The following is a 24,140-nucleotide window of genomic DNA, read 5'->3' as shown; positions in this document are numbered from 1 at the left end:
TGGAGCCCAGGGTCAGCAGGAGGAGGAGATGGAGCAGAGTGTAGGCCGAAGCCTGCACTGGCGGCAGCTTTGGGTTTGTTGTGCCTGCGTGGCTGTTGCAGGACACGTTGCCGGCTGCAAAGCAGGGGAACAGCTGGCGGTGCTGAACCCCACTGACACATTGGCTGGTGTTTTTCTCTGTGCAGCTAGCAGTACCGGGCCCCAACTGGCGGTGTTGGAGCCCGGGCTCTGCAGGGGGAGCAGAGTGTAGGCCGAAGCCTAATTGAACCAATTTCAAAGGTAACCTTTAACCCCCCCTCAGGTGTTACAAAGTAGAAGAGCCACAGCTTATGCAGCAGTAGTGCTGCACAAGTCAAAGGTTGCTCTTTTAATTTTGCTCCTTGCACACGCTGAATGAAACACGTATAACATTTAGCCCTTTATACAGTCAAACTGTGTTGGAGGCGCGAGTTCCCTTCGTAATGAGACGCAGCACAGATGTCAAGAATCCCACCTTGGTGCTGGGTGCAGCCTCCTGAGCGTTGTTATTTGCTGTACAGGAGTCTGCGCTGTCGTGTTATCCCCTGGCCTAGCGCTGTTAGCGCTGCCCATCTTCTGACATCATTTAATGTCGGCCGGTGCGGTTCGCGATGACCATGAATCCCAGCCCCGCAGTGTCTTAACATTGTTAAAACACTGCGGGGCTGGGATTCATGGCCTGGCGCAGCACATATGTTCGCCTCTCACACTCGGGTCCTTACACCCGCTTCAGACTGTGCAGCGTCAGCTGATCCCTTATCGCATGCCACGGCCATGAAGCCGCACAGTCTGAAGAAGGCGGAAGGAGATGAGGGACAGGCGAACTGATGCACTGCTCATGCCCATCAATCACACCCTCGCAGTCCCAATAAATAAGACACCGAGGGGCGTTGTGTGGGTCAGGGCGGCCGCAGAGGCGCAGGCAGCCAAACAATGATGCCAGAAGAAGGGCAGCGCTACCAAGGGGGTTGCAGCGTGTCATTACAAAGGAAAGTCACACCACCGGGACGGTTAAATGGTCACACAGAGGACACATTTTAGACGTGTTTTCAGTTCCACATGTGCGAGGAGAATACGTTTATGAGCCACCTTGCACACATGCAGCATTACCACTGTACAAGGTGGCTGTAAAACGTACAAACGCCTGGGGGAGGGGGGACAGGTTCCCTTCAATTTCAGTTCTTGTGTCTGCGTGGCTTTTGCAGGACACGATGCCGGCTACACAGCAGGGGAACAGCTGGCGGTGCTGAACCCCACTGACACATTGGCTGGTGTTTTTCTCTGTGCAGCTAGCAGTACCGGGCCCCAACTGGCGGTGTTGGAGCCCAGGGTCAGCAGGAGGAGGAGATGGAGCAGAGTGTAGGCCGAAGTCTGCACTGGCGGCAGCTTTGGGTCTGTTGTGCCTGCGTGGCTGTTGCAGGACACGTTGCCGGCTGCACAGCAGGGGAACAGCTGGCGGTGCTGAACCCCACTGACACATTGGCTGGTGTTTTTCTCTGTGCAGCTAGCAGTACCGGGCCCCAACTGGCGGTGTTGGAGCCCGGGCTCTGCAGGGGGAGCAGAGTGTAGGCCGAAGCCTAATTGAACCAATTTCAAAGGTAACCTTTAACCCCCCCTCAGGTGTTACAAAGTAGAAGAGCCACAGCTTATGCAGCAGTAGTGCTGCACAAGTCAAAGGTTGCTCTTTTAATTTTGCTCCTTGCACACGCTGAATGAAACACGTATAACATTTAGCCCTTTATACAGTCAAACTGTGTTGGAGGCGCGAGTTCCCTTCGTAATGAGACGCAGCACAGATGTCAAGAATCCCACCTTGGTGCTGGGTGCAGCCTCCTGAGCGTTGTTATTTGCTGTACAGGAGTCTGCGCTGTCGTGTTATCCCCTGGCCTAGCGCTGTTAGCGCTGCCCATCTTCTGACATCATTTAATGTCGGCCGGTGCGGTTCGCGATGCCCATGAATCACAGCCCCGCAGTGTCTTAACATTGTTAAAACACTGCGGGGCTGGGATTCATGGCCTGGCGCAGCACATATGTTCGCCTCTCACACTCGGGTCCTTACACCCGCTTCAGACTGTGCGGCGTCAGCTGATCCCTTATCGCATGCCACGGCCATGAAGCCGCACAGTCTGAAGAAGGCGGAAGGAGATGAGGGACAGGCGAACTGATGCACTGCTCATGCCCATCAATCACACCCTCGCAGTCCCAATAAATAAGACACCGAGGGGCGTTGTGTGGGTCAGGGCGGCCGCAGAGGCGCAGGCAGCCAAACAATGATGCCAGAAGACGGGCAGCGCTACCAAGGGGGTTGCAGCGTGTCATTACAAAGGAAAGTCACACCACCGGGACGGTTAAATGGTCACACAGAGGACACATTTTAGACGTGTTTTCAGTTCCACATGTGCGAGGAGAATACGTTTATGAGCCACCTTGCACACATGCAGCATTACCGCTGTACAAGGTGGCTGTAAAACGTACAAACTCCTGGGGGAGGGGGGACAGGTTCCCTTCAATTTCAGTTCTTGTGTCTGCGTGGCTTTTGCAGGACACGATGCCGGCTACACAGCAGGGGAACAGCTGGCGGTGCTGAACCCCACTGACACATTGGCTGGTGTTTTTCTCTGTGCAGCTAGCAGTACCGGGCCCCAACTGGCGGTGTTGGAGCCCAGGGTCAGCAGGAGGAGGAGATGGAGCAGAGTGTAGGCCGAAGCCTGCACTGGCGGCAGCTTTGGGTCTGTTGTGCCTGCGTGGCTGTTGCAGGACACGTTGCCGGCTGCACAGCAGGGGAACAGCTGGCGGTGCTGAACACCACTGACACATTGGCTGGTGTTTTTCTCTGTGCAGCTAGCAGTACCAGGCCCCAACTGGCGGTGTTGGAGCCCGGGCTCTGCAGGGGGAGCAGAGTGTAGGCCGAAGCCTAATTGAACCAATTTCAAAGGTAACCTTTAACCCCCCTCAGGTGTTACAAAGTAGAAGAGCCACAGCTTATGCAGCAGTAATGCTGCACAAGTCAAAGGTTGCTCTTTTAATTTTGCTCCTTGCACACGCTGAAAGGAACACGTATAACATTTAGGCCCTTACACAGTCAAACTGATTTTGAGGCGTGAGTTCCCTTCGTAAAGAGACGCAGTACAGCTGGCAAAAATGCCACCTTGGTGCTTTGCGCGGCCTCCTGAGCATCGTTATTTGTTGCACAGGAGTCTGCGCTTTTGTGTTATCCCTTGGCCTTGCGCTGTTAGCGCTGCCCATCCTCTGACATCATGTTATGTCGGCCGTTGCAGTTTGCGATGACCATGAATCCCAGCCCCCCAGTGTCTTAACATTGTTAAAACACTGCGGGGCTGGGATTCATGGCCTGGCGCAGTACATATGTTCGCCTCCCGCTTGGGTTCTTACACCCGCTTCAGACTATGCGGCGTCAGCTGATCCCTTATCGCATGCCACGGCCATGAAGACGCACAGTCCGAAGAAGGCGGAAGGAGATGAGGGACAGGCGAAGAAATGCACCGTTCATGCCCATCAATCACACCCTCGCAGTCCCAATAAATAAGACACCGAGGGGCGTTGTGTGGGGCAAGGCGGCCGCAGAGGCGCAGGCAGCCAAACAATGATGCTACCAAGGAGCTTGTTGCGTGTCAATACAAAGGAAAATCACACCTGAGGGACGTTTTAATGGTCGCAGAGGACTCATTTTTAGACGTGTTCACTTCAACATGGGCAAGGAGAATAAGTTTCTGAACCACCTTGCACACATGCAGCATTACTGTCGTACAAGGTGGCTGTAAAACGTAAAAAGCCTGTGGGAGGGGGGACAGGTTTCCTTCAATTTCAGTTCTTGTGTCTGCGTGGCTGTTGCAGGACACGTTGCCGGCTACACAGCAGGGGAACAGCTGGCGGTGCTGAACCCCACTGACACATTGGCTGGTGTTTGGCTCTGTGCAGCTAGCACATCTGGGCCCCAACTGGCAGTGTTAGAGCCCAGGGTCAGCAGGAGGAGGAGAGGGAGCAGAGTGTAGGCCGAAGCCTGCACTGGAGCAAGTTGAAAGGGAAACTTTAACCCCCCCCCCAGGCGTTTGTAGCTGAAAGAGCCATCGTGTACAGCACTAATGCTGGAAAAGGTAAACTTAGCTCTTTTAATTATGGTCCTTGCACATGCTGAACCTAACACTTATGAAAAGTGTCCCCTCCTACCGTGATACCGTCCGGTAGGTGGAACTTTCCTTTGTGATGTGACGCAGCACAGCCGTCATTCTTACCCCCTTGGCGCCGTGCGCCGCCTCCTCAGCGTTGTTTGAATCAGTCCCGGAGCCTGCGCTGTTAGGTTAGCCCTTGGCCATGCACACATTTTGCGCTGCCCGTCTTCTGACATCATTTGGTGTCAGGCTGGCTGAGCCTGTGCGGCCGCGCTGGACGAGATCCCGCCTCGTAGTGTCTTCTGATTTAATCCCACTGGGGGCCTGAGATCCATGGACATGCGCAGTGCATATCTGAACCTCCACCTCTCACTCATCTCCCTACGGCTTCTTCAGACTGTGCGGTGTCACGGCCGTGGCATGCTATTAGGGACCAGCTGACACCGCACAGTTTGAAGAAGCCGTAGGGAGATGAGTGAGAGGTGGAGGTTCAGATATGCACTGCGCATGTCCATGGATCTCAGGCCCCCAGTGGGATTAAATCAGAAGACAGTACGAGGCAGGCTCTCGGCCAGCGCGGCCGCACAGGCGCAGCCAGCCTGACACCAAATGATGTCAGAAGACGGGCAGCGCAAAATGTGTGCATGGCCAAGGGCTAACCTAACAGCGCAGGCTCCGGGACTGATTCAAACAACGCTGAGGAGGCGGCGCACGGCGCCAAGGGGGTAAGAATGACGGCTGTGCTGCGTCACATCACAAAGGAAAGTTCCACCTACCGGACGGTATCACGGTAGGAGGGGACACTTTTCATAAGTGTTAGGTTCAGCATGTGCAAGGAGCACCACGAAAAGAGGCACTTTTTCCCTTTGCATCATTACTGCTGCACAAGGTGGCTCCTTCAGTAACAAACGCCTGGGGGGGGGGGCAGGTTCCCTTAAATTTAACTTGTTGTGCCTGCGTGGCGGTCGCAGTACACGTTGCCGGCTGCACAGCAGGGGAACAGCTGGCGGTGCTGAACCCCACTAACACATTGGCGAGGTGTTTGGCTCTGTGCGGACAGCACTTCTGGACGGCAACTAGCGGTGTTGGAGCCCAGGGACAGGAGGGGGAGGTGGAGGTGGAGGAGATAGGAGGGATTGCCACACACACAGCAGGGGAACAGCTGACGTTACTGAACCCCAATAACAGAGAAGGGACTGTTGACTGTGCGTACAGCACTTCTGGACGGCAACTAGCGGTGTTGGAGCCCAGGGACAGGTGGAGGAGGAGGAGGTGGAGGAGGTAGGAGGAGGTAGGAGGGATTTCCACACACACAGCAGGGGAACAGCTGACGTTACTGAACCCCAATAACAGAGGAGGGACTGTTGACTGTGCGTACAGCACTACTGGACGGCAACTAGCGGTGTTGGAGCCCAGGGACAGGAGGGGGAGGTGGAGGTGGAGGAGATGGGAGGGATTGCCACACACACAGCAGGGGAACAGCTGACGTTACTGAACCCCAATAACAGAGGAGGGACTGTTGACTGTGCGTACAGCACTTCTGGACGGCAACTAGCGGTGTTGGAGCCCAGGGACAGGTGGAGGAGGAGGAGGAGGTGGAGGAGGTAGGAGGAGGTAGGAGGGATTTCCACACACACAGCAGGGGAACAGCTGACGTTACTGAACCCCAATAACAGAGGAGGGACTGTTGACTGTGCGTACAGCACTACTGGATGGCAACTAGCGGTGTTGGAGCCCAGGGACAGGAGGGGGAGGTGGAGGTGGAGGAGATGGGAGGGATTGCCACACACACAGCAGGGGAACAGCTGACGTTACTGAACCCCAATAACAGAGGAGGGACTGTTGACTGTGCGTACAGCACTTCTGGACGGCAACTAGCGGTGTTGGAGCCCAGGGACAGGAGGGGGAGGTGGAGGTGGAGGAGATGGGAGGGATTGCCACACACACAGCAGGGGAACAGCTGACGTTACTGAACCCCAATAACAGAGGAGGGACTGTTGACTGTGCGTACAGCACTACTGGACGGCAACTAGCGGTGTTGGAGCCCAGGGACAGGAGGGGGAGGTGGAGGTGGAGGAGATGGGAGGGATTGCCACACACACAGCAGGGGAACAGCTGACGTTACTGAACCCCAATAACAGAGGAGGGACTGTTGACTGTACGTACAGCACTTCTGGACGGCAACTAGCGGTGTTGGAGCCCAGGGACAGGTGGAGGAGGAGGAGGTGGAGGAGGTAGGAGGAGGTAGGAGGGATTGCCACACACACAGCAGGGGAACAGCTGACGTTACTGAACCCCAATAACAGAGGAGGGACTGTTGACTGTGCGTACAGCACTTCTGGACGGCAACTAGCGGTGTTGGAGCCCAGGGACAGGAGGGGGAGGTGGAGGTGGAGGAGATGGGAGGGATTGCCACACACACAGCAGGGGAACAGCTGACGTTACTGAACCCCAATAACAGAGGAGGGACTGTTGACTGTGCGTACAGCACTACTGGACGGCAACTAGCGGTGTTGGAGCCCAGGGACAGGAGGGGGAGGTGGAGGTGGAGGAGATGGGAGGGATTGCCACACACACAGCAGGGGAACAGCTGACGTTACTGAACCCCAATAACAGAGGAGGGACTGTTGACTGTGCGTACAGCACTACTGGACGGCAACTAGCGGTGTTGGAGCCCAGGGACAGGAGGGGGAGGTGGAGGTGGAGGAGTTAGGAGGGATTGCCACACACACAGCAGGGGAACAGCTGACGTTACTGAACCCCAATAACAGAGGAGGGACTGTTGACTGTGCGTACAGCACTTCTGGACGGCAACTAGCGGTGTTGGAGCCCAGGGACAGGAGGAGGTGCAGGAGGTAGGAGGTAGGAGGGATTGCCACACACACAGCAGGGGAACAGCTGACGTTACTGAACCCCAATAACAGAGGAGGGACTGTTGACTGTGCGTACAGCACTACCAGGCAACAACTAGCGGTGTTGGAGCCCAGGGACAGGAGGAGAAGCAGAGGAACACAATGTAGGCCGAAGCCTGATTGGAGAAAGTCGAAAGGGAACCTTTAACCCCCCCCCAAGGCGTTTGTAGCTGAAAGAGCCAGCTTGTGCAGCAAAAAAGATGCAAAAGGAAAAGGTGGCTCTTTTCATGATGCTCCTTGCAAACACAGAACTAAACACTTATAAAATGTGTCCCCTGATACCGTGTGACCGTCCCGGAGGTGGGACTTTCCTTCGTAATATGACGCAGCACAGCCGTCATTCCTACCTCCTTGGCGCCGTTCCCCGGCTCCTCAGCGTTGTTTGATTCCGTCCCGGAGCCTGCGCTGTTATGTTATCCCTTGGCCAGGCACACTTAGCGCTGCCCATCTTCTGACATCATTTGGTGTCAGGCTGGCTGCGCCTGTGCGGCCGCGCTGGCCGAGAGCCCGCCTCGCAGTGTCGTCTAATGTAATCCCACCGCGGGCCTGGGATCCGTGGCCATGCGCAGTGCATATCCTCGCCTCTCACTCCCCTCCCTACGGCTTCTTCAGACTGTGCGGTGTCACGGCCGTGGCATGCTATTAGGGACCAGCTGACACCGCACAGTCTGAAGAAGCCGTAGGGAGATGAGTGAGAGGTGGAGGTTCAGATATGCACTGCGCATGTCCATGGATCTCAGGCCCCCAGTGGGATTAAATCAGAAGACACTGCGAGGCGGGCTCTCGGCCAGCGCGGCCGCACAGGTGCAGCCATCCTGACACCAAATGATGTCAGAAGACGGGCAGCGCTAAGTGTGCCTGGCCAAGGGATAACTTAACAGCGCAGGCTCCGGGACGGAATCAAACAACGCTGAGGAGCCGGGGCACGGCGCCAAGGGGGTAGGAATGACGGCTGTGCTGCGTCATATTACGAAGGAAAGTCCCACCTCCGGGACGGTTTTACGGTATCAGTGGACACATTTTATAAGTGTTAAGTTCTGCGTGTGCAAGGAGCTAAACAAAAATAGCTACCTTTTCCTTGTGCAGCATTACTGCTGTACAAGGTGGCTCTTTCAGTAACAAACGCCTTGGGGGGGGGGGGACAGGTTCCCTTACATTTCAGTTGTTGTGTCAGCGTGGCGGTCGCAGGACACATTGCCGGCTACACAGCTGGGGATCAGCTGACGTTACTGAAACCCAATAACACTGGGTCGTATGTTTTGACTGTGCAGACGGCACTTCTGAGCCTCAACTGGCGGTGTTGGAGCCCAGGAATTTAAGTTCAGGTGGTAGAAAGATGAACACAACAGGAGACCTGGATACTGTAGACGGTCACCTAATTATTTAATCAGGAAGAGGAGTGGCAAATTCCTGCGAGATCCAGGCCTTGTTCATTTTCAGGAAAGTAAGCCGGTCAACGTTATCGGAGGATAGTCGCATGCGACGGTCAGTTAGTACACCACCTGCAGCACTAAAGACACGTTCCGATAATACACTGGCCGCAGGGCAAGACAGCACCTCCAATGCATACTGGCTTAGCTCTGGCCATGTATCCAGCTTTAAGACCCAAAACTTGAAAGGGGAAGAGCCGTCTGGGAGTACAGCAAGAGGGCAAGACATGTAGTCTGTCACCATCTGACGGAACCGTTGCCTCCTGCTGACTGGAGCCGTCTGTGATGGTGTAGACTTTTGTGGCGGGCACAGAAAACTGTGCCACAGTTGGGCCATACTGGTCTTGCCTTGGGCAGAGGCACTGCTTCTGCTCCCTCTTTGTGCAGAGCCTCCACCACTGCCTGGACGCACTGAGCTGCTTTGGAATGCACTAGCAGCACTTCTCTCAGTTGGAATGGAGAAGATGATGGAATTCACCAGTGTGTCTTGGTACTCCCGCATTTTTCGCTCCCGGTTCAACGGTGTGATGAGGCTTTCTACGTTGTCCCGGTAGCAAGGATCGAGGAGGGTGAACACCCAATAATCAGACATGTTGAGAATGTGGGCGATGCGGCGGTCGTTTCTCAGGCACTGCAGCATGTAATCCACCATGTGCTGCAGACTGCCAACTGCCCAAGAAACGCTGTCCCCTGCTGGAGGCGTGATCTCTGCCCGCTCGTCATCACCCCACCCTCGCTGTACACACTGAGTACTGGACAATTGTGTAACTCCCTCCTCTGGACGGATGTCTTCCTCCTCCATTGACTCCTCCTCATCCTCGTCACAAACTGTCCCCTGCCTACGCGTTTGTGAGGAACCACGTGGCGCTGACTGTCCAGAAGATGATGGAAATGCTGAATCCTCATCCTCCACCTCTTCCACAACATCATCCCTTAGCGCTTGCAGTGATTTTTCAAGCAGGCAGATAAGGGGGACAGTCATGCTGACTAGTGCATCATCTGCACTCGCCATCCGCGTGGAATAATCAAAGGGACGCAAAACCTGGCAGACGTCATTCATAGTGGCCCACTCTGTGGTTGTGAAGTCTGTACGGCGCTGACTGCGACTTCTTTGCGCCTGAAGCAGCTGGTATTCCATTACAGCTTGCTGCTGCTCACACAACCACTCCAACATATGTAACGTGGAATTCCACCTGGTAGGTAGGTCACATATGATGCGATGTTCCGGCAGGCGGTGTCGGCGCTGCAGAGCCGCAATGCGCGCTTTTGCCGTGCTGGAACGCCGCAAGTGAGCACACTCTAGGCGGACCTTGTGCAGCAGTGCATCAAGATCCGGATAGTCCCTCAGAAAACTCTGCACGACCAAATTGAGCACGTGCCAGACATGGGATGTGAGTGAGGTTGTCGAGGCCCAGAGCTGCCACCAGATTTCGGCCATTATCACACACTACCATGCCTGGCTGGAGATTCGCTGGCACAAACCACACATCGCTCTCCTGCTTGATGGCATTCCAGAGCTCCTGCGCTGTGTGGCTTCGATTCCCCAAATAAATTAATTTCAAGACGGCCTGTTGACGTTTGGCCACGGCTGTGCTCATGTCGGTAGTAACAGGTACACGTTCATCACGGGTCCATGTGGAGGTGGACTGTGACGGCTCCTGCAGCGATGATTCTGAGGAACTGGTGTAGGAGGAGGAGTCAATGCGTACAGAATGGATTCCTGCAATCCTTGGAGTGGGCAGGACACGTCCTGCGCCACTCGCACGGTCTGTACCCGGCTCAATGACATTAACCCAATGGGCAGTGAGGGAAAGGTATCGCCCCTGTCCATGTTGACTGGTCCACGCATCGGTGGTGAGGTGGACCTTGCTACTGACGGCGTTCAGTAGCGCGTGTTTTATGTGTCCCTCCACATGCTTGTGCAGGGCAGGGACGGCTTGCCTGCTGAAGTAAAAGCGGCTGGGCACATTGTACTGTGGGACTGCCAATGACATCAAGTCACGGATGCTGTCAGTCTCCACCAGCCTGAATGACAGCATTTCCAGTGACAGAAGTTTGGCAATGCCTGCAGTCAGAGCCTGGGCTCGTGGGTGGTTTGACGAGAAAGGCCGCCTTTTCTCCCATGCCTGTACTACCGATGGCTGTAGACTGGGCTGGGAGTGTGTGGATGACTGGGAAAGTGGTGCTGCGGGTGGAATTACAGCGGGTCTCTGGACAACAGAGCCAGAGGTTCTTCCACAGGGATCCTGGGAGGAAGCCGAACCAGCTGCGTGTGAGCTGGAGGAAGAGGCAACACGAGCTGAAGAGGTGGTAGCTGCCGCTGTTGGTTGGCCTAGCTCTTCAGTGTGTTTTTGTAACTCCGCCGCGTGCCTGTTGCGCACATGTTTCCACATGTTGGAGGTATTGAGGTTGCTGACATTTCGACCTCTTTTTACTTTGTGATGACACACCTTGCATTTGACATAGCAAATGTCATCTGCAACTGTGTCAAAAAAGGACCAGGCACTGCAAGTCTTGGGAGCGCCCTTTTTGGCTTTTGGAAGAGACATGCTCCTAACGGGTGCCAAAGCGGAGGCTGCAGGATCCGCAGTCTTCCCCCTCCCTCTCCCTCTTTGGGCCGTACGGGGAATCTCTTCCTCAGAGCTGCTCCCACAACCTTCCTGTCCCTCACGCCAAGATGGGTCAAGGACCTCATCATCTACACTACCCTCTGCCCCCAACTGCTCCTCCTGGGTAGTCTCAGCAGCAGAGCACGCACCAGTAAGTGGCACCTGAGTGTCATCATCAGCTGATGCGGCCTGCGATGTGGTGAACGGAGCCACTGGCCCACCCGCCTCTTCAGAGGAAGAGAGAAAAAGCTGTTGGGCATCACTGCACCCTGCCTCTTCTTCCATTTCTCCAGTGCTGCTTGGCTGGCCCCCTGTTTCCAAGCCAAGAGATTCAGAGAACAGAAGTAGAGACGGCTCCTGTCCTGGGCTCTCTGTCTGCCTGGGCAATTTGGCAGGTGGTGAAGAGACAGATGGCTGCTCTCCAGTGCTCTGTGTCTGAGAGGATGTGGCACTAATTGAAGTTGATGCATTAGCTGCCATCCATCCGACAACGGCTTCAATTTGTTCTTCACGCAGCAGCGGTGTACGGCGCTCTGCCACAAAGCTGTGCATGAATGACTGTTCCCTGGTGAAAGTGGGTGCTGATGAGTCACCGGTGCCCGCAGCAGGCACAGAATCCCCACGTCCCCTCCCTGCTCCGCGCCCACGCCCACGCCCACGTGCCTTACTCACTGCCTTCTTCATCTTGGTTGACTGATAAAGATAAGCAGAAAAGTACTAACGGATTTGTGTGCTTATTCCTGAACAACTCCTCCTAACAGGTATAAGAAACACTAATTTTCTAAAGTGTGGACTAGACTTTAATATGAGCTAATGTGGCCTACACAAATGTAAAGTGGTGTCACTGGTGTGTTTGGTGAACTTTATTATTTATTTATTTTTGGGGGGCTGAACTGACAACAGATAGAGCTGCAGTCACACGGAGACCGTGCAGACAGACGTAAACGGCGCTGCAAGGCCCAAAAACCCTCCTCTACGTTATCCTATGTAGTGTTTTTCCACAAGTTAGCTGGAGACGGGTGGAAAGACACTAATAGGAATTTTTTGAAAAAATGTGCAGCAGCCTGCACTACTTAAAACAAAATGAAAATTGATTTGGCGGTATGACGCAGTGAAGAACCCTGAGCTGGAGACAACCAGGCTATGGCTGCTCACAGACTACAGGGCGAGCTGCAGTCACACGGAGACCGTGCAGACAGCCGTAAACGGCGCTGCAAGGCCCAAAAACCCTCCTCTACGTTATCCTATGTAGTGTTTTTCCACAAATTAGCTGGAGACGGGTGGAAAGACACTAATAGAATTTTTTTGAAAAAATTAGCAGCAGACTACACTACTTGGAAAAAAAAAAAAAAAGAACAGTATGAGGCAATGAACCAAACTCCCTGAACTGAATACAACCAGCTATGGATGGCCTATGTGGCTGCACTCAGACTAGAGAGTGGGCTGCACTCACACACACACACACACACACACAGACCTTGCAGATCGCTGTGAAAACAGCGCTACAAGGCAAAAGCAAGGTGAATAGTAGGTTGCTAAATTAGCCTTTGGAAAGCACAAAGAAGCAAATCGCTATCTCTAAACTGTCCCTCAGTCAGCAAACAGCGTCCTGTCACTAACTGAATTCACAGCAGAGTGATCGCAAAATGGCGCCAGCGACTTTTAAACTGCATCATGACATCATTTCAGCAGCCAATCACAGCCATGCCAGTAGTTTCATGCCCTCCATGCTGAACAGGATGTGCCCACACTTGGAATCATTCTCATTGGATGAATTTGTGCATTTTGAATCTGGGAACTTCCGATTCCGGTATCCGATACGCGGCAAGTATCGGAATAACGGTATCGGAATTCCGATACCGCAAGTATCGGCCGATACCCGATACTTGCGGTATCGGAATGCTCAACACTACTCGCGATGTTTAGTTTTTAATTTTCTTTAATGGAATTGTTCTAATCTTTATTTTCACAACTCATTTGATATCTTATCACTAGAGGAATAAAGCCCATACTGTACCAGGTGTAGTTATGGATGGCTTCCTGTACAGGCCGCGTAAAATGTACTGGTAGAGGATCGCCTCCTTTGGCTGATAGCCGACGGCCTGTGTTTCCTCGTGACAATCCCCTTCTGAAAAAGCGAAGACAAGATAAATAAATTAAATTAAAATTATATCAAGTTAAACTATATATTCCCATTAATTGTAAAGCAGCCCGCGTGCACACTTTATTTGTCCTTCACGGTAACAATGGCGGTGATTCGGATTGCTGCAGTAAACCATCATGCGTGAACACTGTCAAAGCAATTCTGGCAGCACAGATTCTTTTCAGTTATCACAAGTATAATCAAAAATACTTCAATTTTACAGCTTTTAGCATAACATTAAGGATAACTACTTTTTGGCCTGGGAAACAGTAATTTACTCCAAATAAACAGCAGCGCTAAATTCCCCAGCTCAATCATTAACATTACTAGCAGCTTATCAATTCAGCCAGAATAGGAATTATTAACTGCTTACAGCTGTTGTGTCCTTCAAAATTTAACGAAATCATTGTCCAAAGTCCTTTCAGCCACAGTCAACCTACTATGTATAATATCCTGAAAGGTAATGTTGGCAGGGGCCAGGTGGGCATACCGTTGGTGCAAGCAGCTGCAAAGGGGCCCAAGAATTAGTGGAGCCCCCTTTTACCACTAAAGCAGGTGGAATTGTGTACTATAATGATTTATTGTACTGCATAGAGTCCATATATTGTTCTTGTACAGGGGCCCTCTTCTGACTGTGTGCGTCCTTGCCTGTTGGTTAATGTAACCCATAAATGTAATGACATCCAGAGCATATATGATTTCAGTAAACGAGTATTATTCTTTGTATAATGAAAAGGTACATTAGTATTACATTTCTCTATATTCTTACTTACTTCAATGCCTTACACTCTGCAAGGTCTCTGCACTGCAGTCATTCAGTAGTAACTTTACAGTTTTATTTCCAGAAAATAATATACGTAGCATAGTGTGATGGCGAAGGCGCAACATTTCTGTCAAATGAACTGACACTGGGACTTCTCCCACTGCGAGTCGCAAAGTTGATGTCTAGTTTTTCCGGTGGCTCAGGTCACTTTCCATGCAGAGCGCAGCAGTAGAGATGACTTTGTCAGTGGCTATTGTGCCCTGATCAGACGGCGAAAAAGAAACCAGTATCATGAAGTATTGATTGTGCGCACGCTGTTCACATTCAATACTTCATTTAACTGAGCTTTGTCATTTTGGACACAGCCTGTGCAGAGAACAGCAGCCGGTGACAAAATCATCTTAGCTGATGCGCTTTGCAAAGGACCAATATTACAATCTGGGTAGGGAGAGGTTGTTGAGCTGCATTCAGGATCATATTAGAAGATTACAATTTGGGGAGGGACTCTGGTGTGTTTGGGCCGAGGTCTACTCAGAGCAAAGCCATACAGGAAGTTCCATGGCTTAGGAGACGCTCTACACTTGCCTTAGACAGGGCCCTGACAACCCACACTACACCACTGGATGATAGTTTCTACTGGTTATGTGATGGATACACAGGTCCTGTTCACGTCAAGTCTTTGCATCCAACCGAAAGGCACTAATTTTCTTTTTGGACAAATTAATTTATAAAACGTATTTATATTGATAAAACGGAAAGCAGCAGAACACCAAAACCAATGTGGGCTCCTTTTTCTGTACTATTGGGGTGTCAAACTGCATTCCTCGAGGGCCTCAAACCATGCGTGTTTTCAAGATTTCCTTCTCATTGCACAAGGTGCTGGAATCATTCTGTGCAGGTGATTAAATGATCACCTGTGCAATACAAGGAAATCCTGAAAACATGACCTGTTTGCAGCCCTTGAGGAATGCAGTTTGACACCCCTGCTTTAGACAACATTCTGTTTTTTCTCAACTTAGGACACACTACCTCTCAGAAGGAAGCAAAAATATGGTGTAACCCTAGACCTAACAAAGGCTTTATCATAACTGTCCACTGCATCTTTATCTGATCAAAGATGAACTTTTATCCGCTGGGAGCACAAAACTAAGGCCACGTTCCATGTTCAGTATTTGGTCAGTATTTTTCCTCAGTATATATGAGCCAAAACCAGGAGTGGGTGATAAATACAGATGTAGCAAAAAAAAGGGAAAATCCAACTTCCAAAAAAATTCCAAATTTATTGTGAATAAAACATGAAGTCCAGTAGGATGAATTCATGATAATGAGTAACAGATTATGTGTTTCGAACAACAGCTTGTTCTTTCTCAAAGCTGATAAATACAGAAGAGGTGACATGTTTCTAATAAACTTTTCCACTGATTTCTCCACTCGTGATTTTGGGTTACATATACTGTCGTAAAATGCTGACCAAATACTTAATGTGGGAACATGGCCTAAAGGTGATTGTCCTAACCCATAAATATCTGTCCATTGAGTGCCCAGTCGATCATTAGAACATGGGTCCTTTGTCCCACAACAGAATAGCTTGGAAATCACACACCATGTACTGTTACATTATGGCAACTGTGTCGCCCGCCAGGGCCGTGGGGTACCCGGTACCGGGTCCGGTGTTCACAGCGGGACGTCACGGTGGCGACCCGGTCTGTGGCCCTGGGCGCCCATGTAAAAGGGGAAAGTCTTTAAAGGGATTTAGTGAATAGGGTTTATGTTCGTGACGCCACCTGTGGTATTTGGCCAGTGTGGACTGACGCTGCTTTAAGGGGTCCTCTGGGGTGATGTTATGGCAGCTAGATGGTATAACTTCCCACAGGTGAAGTATATCCCCAGGGCTCCCGGTGTGTAGATGGAAGATGGTGAATGGCGCAGTAAAGAACGAGGACACAGGTTTGCAGTCTCTTTACCTGGTTTACTAAAGACTTCAGGCAGCCACAGTCCAGGGTACCAGATTACAGGGCAGGCAGGGTCCGGCCGGCTTGGAAGCGAATCCAGAGTCCCCTTTACCAGGTGGAGTTAAATGCCTTCCCCTAGCGCGGTGGTGTTGTAGTCTCTTACTGCCTATGGCTTCAGATAAGGTTCTCACAGTTCTTCTCTCTATCCCCCATATAGGATAGGACAATAACTGCATGACAGGTAACTCGAGCCTTTTTACAGGGACTCTAGTACGCCCCGGGCTCTATGTGTTACTTTGTCTCAGGTGTGTGTGGCGGACAGGTAACTTGCAGTTCAGCTGTCCTGCCGGTCTCTGATGTAAGTCGTAGAGTCCCTTACAACCTCGGTGGTCCGGCTACCGGTTATCTGCGCCTCAAGAGGGAGGCAGCCTGCTCTTAGCTGGTCTCCCCTAATGTTACTCTCCTGTGCTTCGCTCTCCTTCAGGCTCACTGAACAATGTTTGGCTTTTTGTATGTCTCTTTCCAGAAGCTGTAGTTCATCAGACTACACGGCCCCTTCAGACCTTTCTTCTCTGTCTGTAACTTTCTGAACTGAACTCCTTTCCCTCCAGATCAGAATTTATTTATAGGGGAGTTCACCCTAAACTAGGCTTAGAGCTCCCCCTTCTGGCCTGGAGTGTGAACATGTTGTATGCATGGTGGTTACCTGATAAAAGATATCCTTCATCGCTTTCAAACGTAACATCACTCTCCCCGTGAGGAAAGCAATGCTACTGTGACAACCAGGACCCTGGGGCGCCACATAACCCTAACCCTAGCCCTAATTTGGGACAATTATTCCATGTACATGGGCACACAAGGGAACTCCCTCAAAACTCCCAAAAATTGACACTGTTGGCAAGTATGGCTTCTGCTGAGTTCTTCAGCCCTGATTCATCATTTGTGATGGTTTTTAAGTTACTTTTCTTTTTTTGTCTTGAAATATTCACTGATATTTATTGTGCTGAATTCATCAAAATTGCACACACGGTCAAAAGTCATTAACCTTTTTTGCAACTTTTTTGCAAAATGCTGCATCTTTTTAAATTGAAGAAAAAGATGTGCCTGTTTGAAAAATGTGCAAATAACCAGGGTATGTGGGGTGGCTGAATTAAAGTTGTGCCAAACTGTTGAATCAGGTGAAAACATTTGTAATCAATAAACTCTATCTATAAAATGGAGAACAAAAACAACCAAGAACATATAAAATAGATTTCAAACTAGGTGCAAGCAAAAAAAAATGTGCAAAACTCACAAAATTAGACAAAAAACAGCAGCAAACACAATGATGAATAAGGGCAATTGTTTTTTATACTGACGGAGATAGCTAAAATCTGAAAACTATCTCCATCAGAACAATGGACAATTAATGGAATATAGAAAGATTCTCACTAGTCAGCAGAACATAAGGGGTATAACTGATACACTAGGTCCTATCATTGCTTAAAGGGAACTTTTCACCGTAAAAATACAGTCTAATCTGCAGGCAGCATGTTATAGAGCAGGAGGAGCTGAGTAGACTGATATATAGTTGAATGAGAACAGATCCAGTATATTCTGTGTTCTGACCATTTAAACCTCTGCTCTTGCTTGGATTTTCAGTCCAGTGGGCGGTCCTATCAGCTATATCTGCACGCACACTTATACAATGAAAGCTGTCAGTCATTTATAGGACCGCCCACTGGACCAAAAATCCCCCCCCCCCCCAAAAAAAAAGCAGGGGTTTAAACGATTAAAACACAGATTATACTGAATTTGTTCTCACAAAACTGTATATCAATCTGGCAAGCTCCTCCTGCTCTATAACAGGGAGCCTACAGATTATCTGCATTTTTATGGTGACAGGTTCCCTTTAACCTAGTGTGACTGTGTCCTTAGTTTTTTCTCCATTTTATTCACCTGGACATTGACATACATGGAATGAGAGAAGTGACAGTTTGTTCTTGATTTTTTTTCTTCTTTTCATTTATTCTTTAAACTTTTACACCAATGTTTAAAGTAGCAGAATATGGGTCAATGTCAGTGGGCAAGCTGAGAAGCCAGGGATGATTTCATTAATGATATCACTAGTTCTATAACAACTTCTCACACTCATAGCTGTGTTTTTGTGACGGAAAACTGTTTTTTTTTTTTGCCATGTTCCTGCTACATTATAACTAATGGAATCCCTAAAATTCACAGATCAGACACAATTTGGAAAAAAAATTGGATGGCAATATATACTGTACATATGTGTATTCATGTTACAATTAGTCCCCAATTGTCCTAAATTGCCCCAGGGCAGAAACTTGTTGTTAGACAGATGTCCTACATGTCAATAGCTGCCAGAATCCTTAGTGTTAATAAATAATGAAGGTTATATTAATTAAGGAAATCCTGTAAGAAGAACTTGGAACTTGAAAAAGTTACAATTGTGCAGATGTCTACAATAAAGGCGTATTAAATAACCACTTGAAGATGAAAGGCAGCCGTCCATTGTGATGTAAAATTAATGAACACATATGATGAACGTGTTGGCTGATATAGTCATGAAAATCACAATTTGACACTGAGCTCTTGCACTAAATAACTCATCAAGTTTAATCATTATCCTTGTCTATATATAGGATCCAGATACAACAAGTTCTTGGGTCCATTTCAACTGTATCCACGTCTTCTGGATGTTGATGCAGCTGAAAAGAATGAAGAAGCAGGGAGACATCGGCTCCTTGGTATGCCCACCGTATGACCATTGTGCTGCTCTCCATTGGAGCAGTATCACTATGATGAGATGGACGTGGGTCTCTTGCAGCAGGAGATCCTCAATTCCTAGGAAAACCAAGCTGCTTGGCACATGGGGCAGAGAAAAATGTGTGGCATCTACTCGAGCTCCATCTGAGCCAAACACTGAGGAATACCAATGGTATTAATTAGCTAGACCCCTAGCAGAAGAGTGAGGAGAACCTTTTTCAGGACACTTTTCTGTATGGGAGCACTAAGGGGAGGCATTTTAATTGTACCATGCATGGATGTGATACTATTACTGTGTATGGCAGTGTGGGTGCAGCGTTAAAGTGAGGAAACACTAAGGCTGGTTTCACACTTGCGTTTTTGTAAGCTGCGTTATAGCGCTAAAAAACGCACATTTTTTCCTATACTTAACATTAAAAACGCATGCGTTTTTTCGCATGCGTTTTGACGCGTTTTGATGCATGCGTTCATTTGCAGAAATGCAACCTGTAGTAATTTCTAGCGGCGTTTTTTTGCCGCAAAAAAAGCATGCGTTTTTTCGCGGCAAAAAATGCATTGCTGTCTATGTAAACGCATGCGTTTTTAAGCACATGCGTTTGTTTGCGTTAAAAACGCATGTGTTTTTATAGAAAAACACAAGAAAACACACAGAAAACAAGAAAACCCTAACCCTAACCCTAACCATAGGGATCCGAACCCTAACCCTAACCCTAACCCTAAGGTTAGGATCCCTAGTAACCCTATGGATCCTAACCCTAACCCTAACCCTAGGGATCCTAACCCTAACCCTAACCCTAGGGATCCTAACCCTAACCCTTAGGGTTAGTATCCTAACCCTTAGGGTTAGGGTTAGGATCCCAAGGGTTATGGTTAGGGTTATGGTTAGGGGTAGGGTTAGGGTTTGGATCCCTATGGTTAGGGTTATGGTTATGGTTAGGGTTAGGGTTTGGATCCCTATGGTTAGGGTTATGGTTAGGAGTAGGGTTAGGGTTATGGTTAGGGGTAGGGTTAGGGGTAGGGTTAGGGTTATTGCTTGGATCCCTATGGTCAGGGTTATGGTTAGGGGTAGGGTTAGGGTTAGGATCCCAAGGGTTATGGTTAGGGTTATGGTTATGGTTAGGGTTAGGGTTTGGATCCCTTTATCACCTTGATGGTGGGGGGTGGCTTATCAGTGACCTGGTGACCAGGACATTCTAATAAAAAGCTACCCCTAACCCTAACCCTAGGGATCCTAACCCTAACCCTAACCCTAGCTAATTCTATTAATAGTGTTTTCTAGTTGATTTTGATGTTTGGCAGCTGTTACACACTTCTCAGCATGCGTTTCAAAAACGCAAACGTGGGAAAAAACGCATGTAAACACGGGAAAATGCCGCGTTTTGCCGTGATTTTTTTTTTGGGGCGCAAAAACGCATGCGTCAAAAAAACGCACCGTTTGCATGCATTTTCATTCGTTTTTTCACCACATGCGTTTTTTTTAAAAACGCTGCAGATCAAAACACAAGTGTGAAACCAGCCTTAGGGGGCATTTTCACTGTGTGAGGAGACCCTATCACTGTCTGTGGGGATGGCACTACTACTGTGTGAGGAGAGGAAAGCACAATTGCTGTGTTGGTGGTACTATTACTGTGTGGGACACAAAAGGAGTCACTATTACTGAGATAGGTACAAAGATGGACACTAATATGGTCTGGGGCAGCAGTTTGCCCCTTTTTGTGAGGGCATCTATGGTTCCAAGCACTTGGGGTGGTAGGATGGTTATGACAAAGGAGTGGCGTAAACTAAGGGCAAATACTGGCTCAGTTTGACCTGTTGAACGCATCATTCAAGAATACTGACTGTCGGTGGGGTAAACGTTTGGCTCTCTTTCGCACTATTCGGAAAAATGTGAATCCACTCACATCGCTCCATAGTGATGACCCACGAGTCACATACAGAACTTTGGATGTGACGTTTTAATAATGCCGCCATGACATCAGTATTGTCAATACTGTGTAACAGCTAGAAAGCTAAACATGGTGGCATGAAAAACTAGGGGCATAATATTGCACACAATGGAATACATGCGCTGCTACTTGGAGTTTAAAGAGGAACTGTCAGCAGGATTTTACAACTCAAACTGTTAATATGCACATGTAGCTCCTTCAAAGACAAGTCCAGCAATATCTCTACATGGCCAGTCTGATCCTCTGTTACTGAGAAATCAGGTATTAAATTGAGGTTCAAAGATGAGAGCTATGGTAGATATGGCTTCTTTGTCACTCCAGCTCTATTCAATGCTCAGTGCCGCCTCCTCCTGTGTGACTGATGATTCCTTTGCCTGAAGTCACACAGCATAAAAGCAGTTAGTCAAATAGAAGGAGGAAGTGATGGGTGAGGAAAAGAGCTGTAGTGACAGAGGCTTCAGATCTACCATAGTCCTTCAGCATCTTTGCATATCAATTCATACACAGGCTTCAGATCTACAGCCTCATTTGCATATCATTTCAAACACTGATTTGTCAGTAATGGCAGAACAGACTGAACATGTAAAGGTATTGCTGGACTTGTCTTTGAAAGGGCTACATACGCATATAAATAGTTTTTAGGATGAAACCCTGCTCACAGATTCCCTTACTTAAAGGTGTTTTCCCAGCCAAAGCAAATTTGAAGCAAGCACAGCAGCACGTCGAATCCTAGCAGTACATAACATATACACACTGTAAGGGCTCATTTCCACTGGCGAGGAAAACGGACGAGTGCAATCCGATAAAAAATCGGATTGCACTCGGACCAATGTAATTCAATAGGTGTCTTTTCATTTGCGATTTTTTTCTCGGCCGAAATCGGACTGAGAAAAAAATCGCAGCATGCTGCGATTTGCTGCGAGTCTCGGACGAGACTCGCCAATGCAAGTCAATGGGTGCGAGAAAAAAAATCGCACAGCACTCGCACCATGCGAGTTCTGTCCGATTTTTACGCACCGGTGTCCTTTGAAAAGCCGGCAATTCAGCGCGGTGTACAGTAAAATCACACTGACAGGTTAGAATAGAGTAGATATATACACATAGAATGTGTATATATACATATATATATATATATATATATATATGTCAGTGAGACACCTATATATGTATATTTATATTTAATGCAGCGCTAGATAGCATAAAAGTCGCTAATTCAATTGCCGGCTTTTGCTCTCTACTTCACAAACCCGACATGATATGAGACATGGTTTACATACAGTAAACCATCTCATATCCCCTTTTTTTTTTGCATATTCCACACTACTAATGTTAGTAGTGTGTATGTGCAAAATTTGGCTGCTGTAGCTGCTCAAATAAAGGGTTAAATGGCGGAAAAAATTGGCGTGGGCTCCCGCGCAATTTTCTTCGCCAGAGCGGTAAAGCCAGTGACTGAGGGCAGATATTAATAGGCAGGAGAGGGTCCATGGTTATTGGCCCCCCGTGGCTACAAACATCTGCCCCCAGCCACCCCAGAAAAGGCACATCTGGAAGATGCGCCTATTCTGGCACTTGGCCACTCTCTTCCCACTCCCTGTAGCAGTGGGATATAGGGTAATGAAGGGTTAATGCCACCTTGCTATTGTAAGGTGACATTAAGCCAGATTAATAATGGAGAGGCGTCAATTATGACACCTATCCATTATTAATCCATTTGTCTGAAAGGGTTAAAAAACACACACACATGATTTAAAAGTATTTTAATGAAAGAAACAAACAGGTTGTTTTAGTATTTTATTGCTCTCTCAATCCATCAGGAACACCCTCGCTTGGCAAAACAATAAACACACAATATACATACCCTCTCTGATGAACTGTCAGGTCCCACGAGGTAATCCATTTGAAGGGGTTAACTAATATTACAGGCATGAGCTGCGATAAACCACTCGCTCGTGCCTGTAATCCCCGGGTGCTGAAAGGAAAGCAGAGTGATCTATACTTACATTCAGTCGCGGTGATGCGCCCCTGCTGGATGTTCTCATGAACTGCAGCCTGGGAACTTTTTCCCACGCTCCAGGTCATATGAGGACATCCACCAGGGGGCGCATCACCGCGACTGAAGGAAATGTAGGTCAATGACCTACATTTCCTTCATTCGCCGGGGAATTACAAGCACGAGCACAGCTGCATTTGCAGGGCTCCTGCTTGTAAATTATTTTAACCCCTTCAGATGGATTACCTCGTGGGACGTGACGGGTCAGCAGAAGGTATGTATATTGTGTGTTTATTGTTTTGCCAAGCGAGGGTCTGCAAATGGATTGAGAGAGCAATAAAATATTAAAACAACCGCTGTGTTTATTTCATTAAAATACTTTTAAATCATGTGTGTGTGTGTTTTTTAACCCTTTCATACGATTGGATTAATAATGGATAGGTGTCATAATTGACACCTCTCCATTATTAATCTGGCTTAATGTCACCTTACAATAGCAAGGTGGCATTAACCCTTCATTACCCCATATCCCACCGCTACTCGGGAGTGGGAAGAGAGTGGCCAAGTGCCAGAATAGGCGCATCTTCCAGATGTGCCTTTTCTGGGGTGGCTGGGGGCAGATGTTTTTAGCCACGGGGGGCCAATAACCATGGACCCTCTCCTGGCTATTAATATCTGCCGTCAGTCACTGGCTTTACCACTCTGGCGGAGAAAATTGCGTGGGAGCCCACGCCAATTTTTTCTGCCATTTAACCCTTTATTTTAGCAGCTACAGCGGCCAAATTTTGCACATACACACTATTAACATTAGTAGTGTGGAATATGCAAAAAAAAAGGGGATATGAGATGGTTTACTGTATGTAAACCATGTCTCATATCCTGTCGGGTTTGTGAAGGAGAAGGAAAAAGCCGGCAATTGAATTAGAGGCTTTTAAGCTATCTAGCGCTGCATTAAATATAAATATACATATATAGGTGTCTCACTGACATGTATATATGTATATATACACATTCTATGTGCATATATCTACTCTATTCTAACCTGTCAGTGTGATTTTACTGTACACGGCGCTGAATTGCCGGCTTTTCAAAGGACACTGGTGCGTAAAAATTGGACAGCAATACGGATGTCATACTGATGTCATACGGATGATGCGATTAAAAATCGCATTGCACTCGCATGACACTCGCATGACAATCGCATAGGTTACATCCGTTTTTTTGGTCCAGATTACGGACCGATTTGTCTCTCGCCAGTGGAAATGAGCCCTTAGGATTGGGCTCTGCTTGCCAGATTGAGTGGTCGTTACATGAGCAAGTATGTGATTTGCATACTAGTAGTCATTTGCTTGTGAGCTTCCCTTCCTGCTTCTCTCAATGTACATCGATCTCAAATTTGCAAATCGAAGACCACTCAATCTGGGATGCAGAGCTGAATCCTAATGGTGTGTGGAACACACCCCGTCCGTTAGGATCCA

The 24,140-nt window shown here is 48.8% G+C and overlaps 1 protein-coding gene across 2 annotated transcripts in view; it reads right to left on the bottom strand.

The window, feature by feature from the left end:
• Positions 1–24,140, bottom strand: part of FAM149A (family with sequence similarity 149 member A) — a 74,635-nt gene that overhangs the window by 46,812 nt on the left and 3,683 nt on the right. For both annotated transcript variants that reach the window (XM_077279633.1, XM_077279634.1), the window contains exon 2: positions 13,117–13,227. In XM_077279633.1, the coding sequence (XP_077135748.1) occupies positions 13,117–13,227 (111 nt within the window). The remainder of the gene's footprint in view (positions 1–13,116; positions 13,228–24,140) is intronic.

The sequence above is a fragment of the Ranitomeya variabilis genome, chromosome 1 (assembly GCF_051348905.1).
Source record: "Ranitomeya variabilis isolate aRanVar5 chromosome 1, aRanVar5.hap1, whole genome shotgun sequence".
Lineage (NCBI taxonomy): Eukaryota > Metazoa > Chordata > Amphibia > Anura > Dendrobatidae > Ranitomeya > Ranitomeya variabilis.
This window is presented reverse-complemented; position numbering and strand designations above follow the sequence as displayed.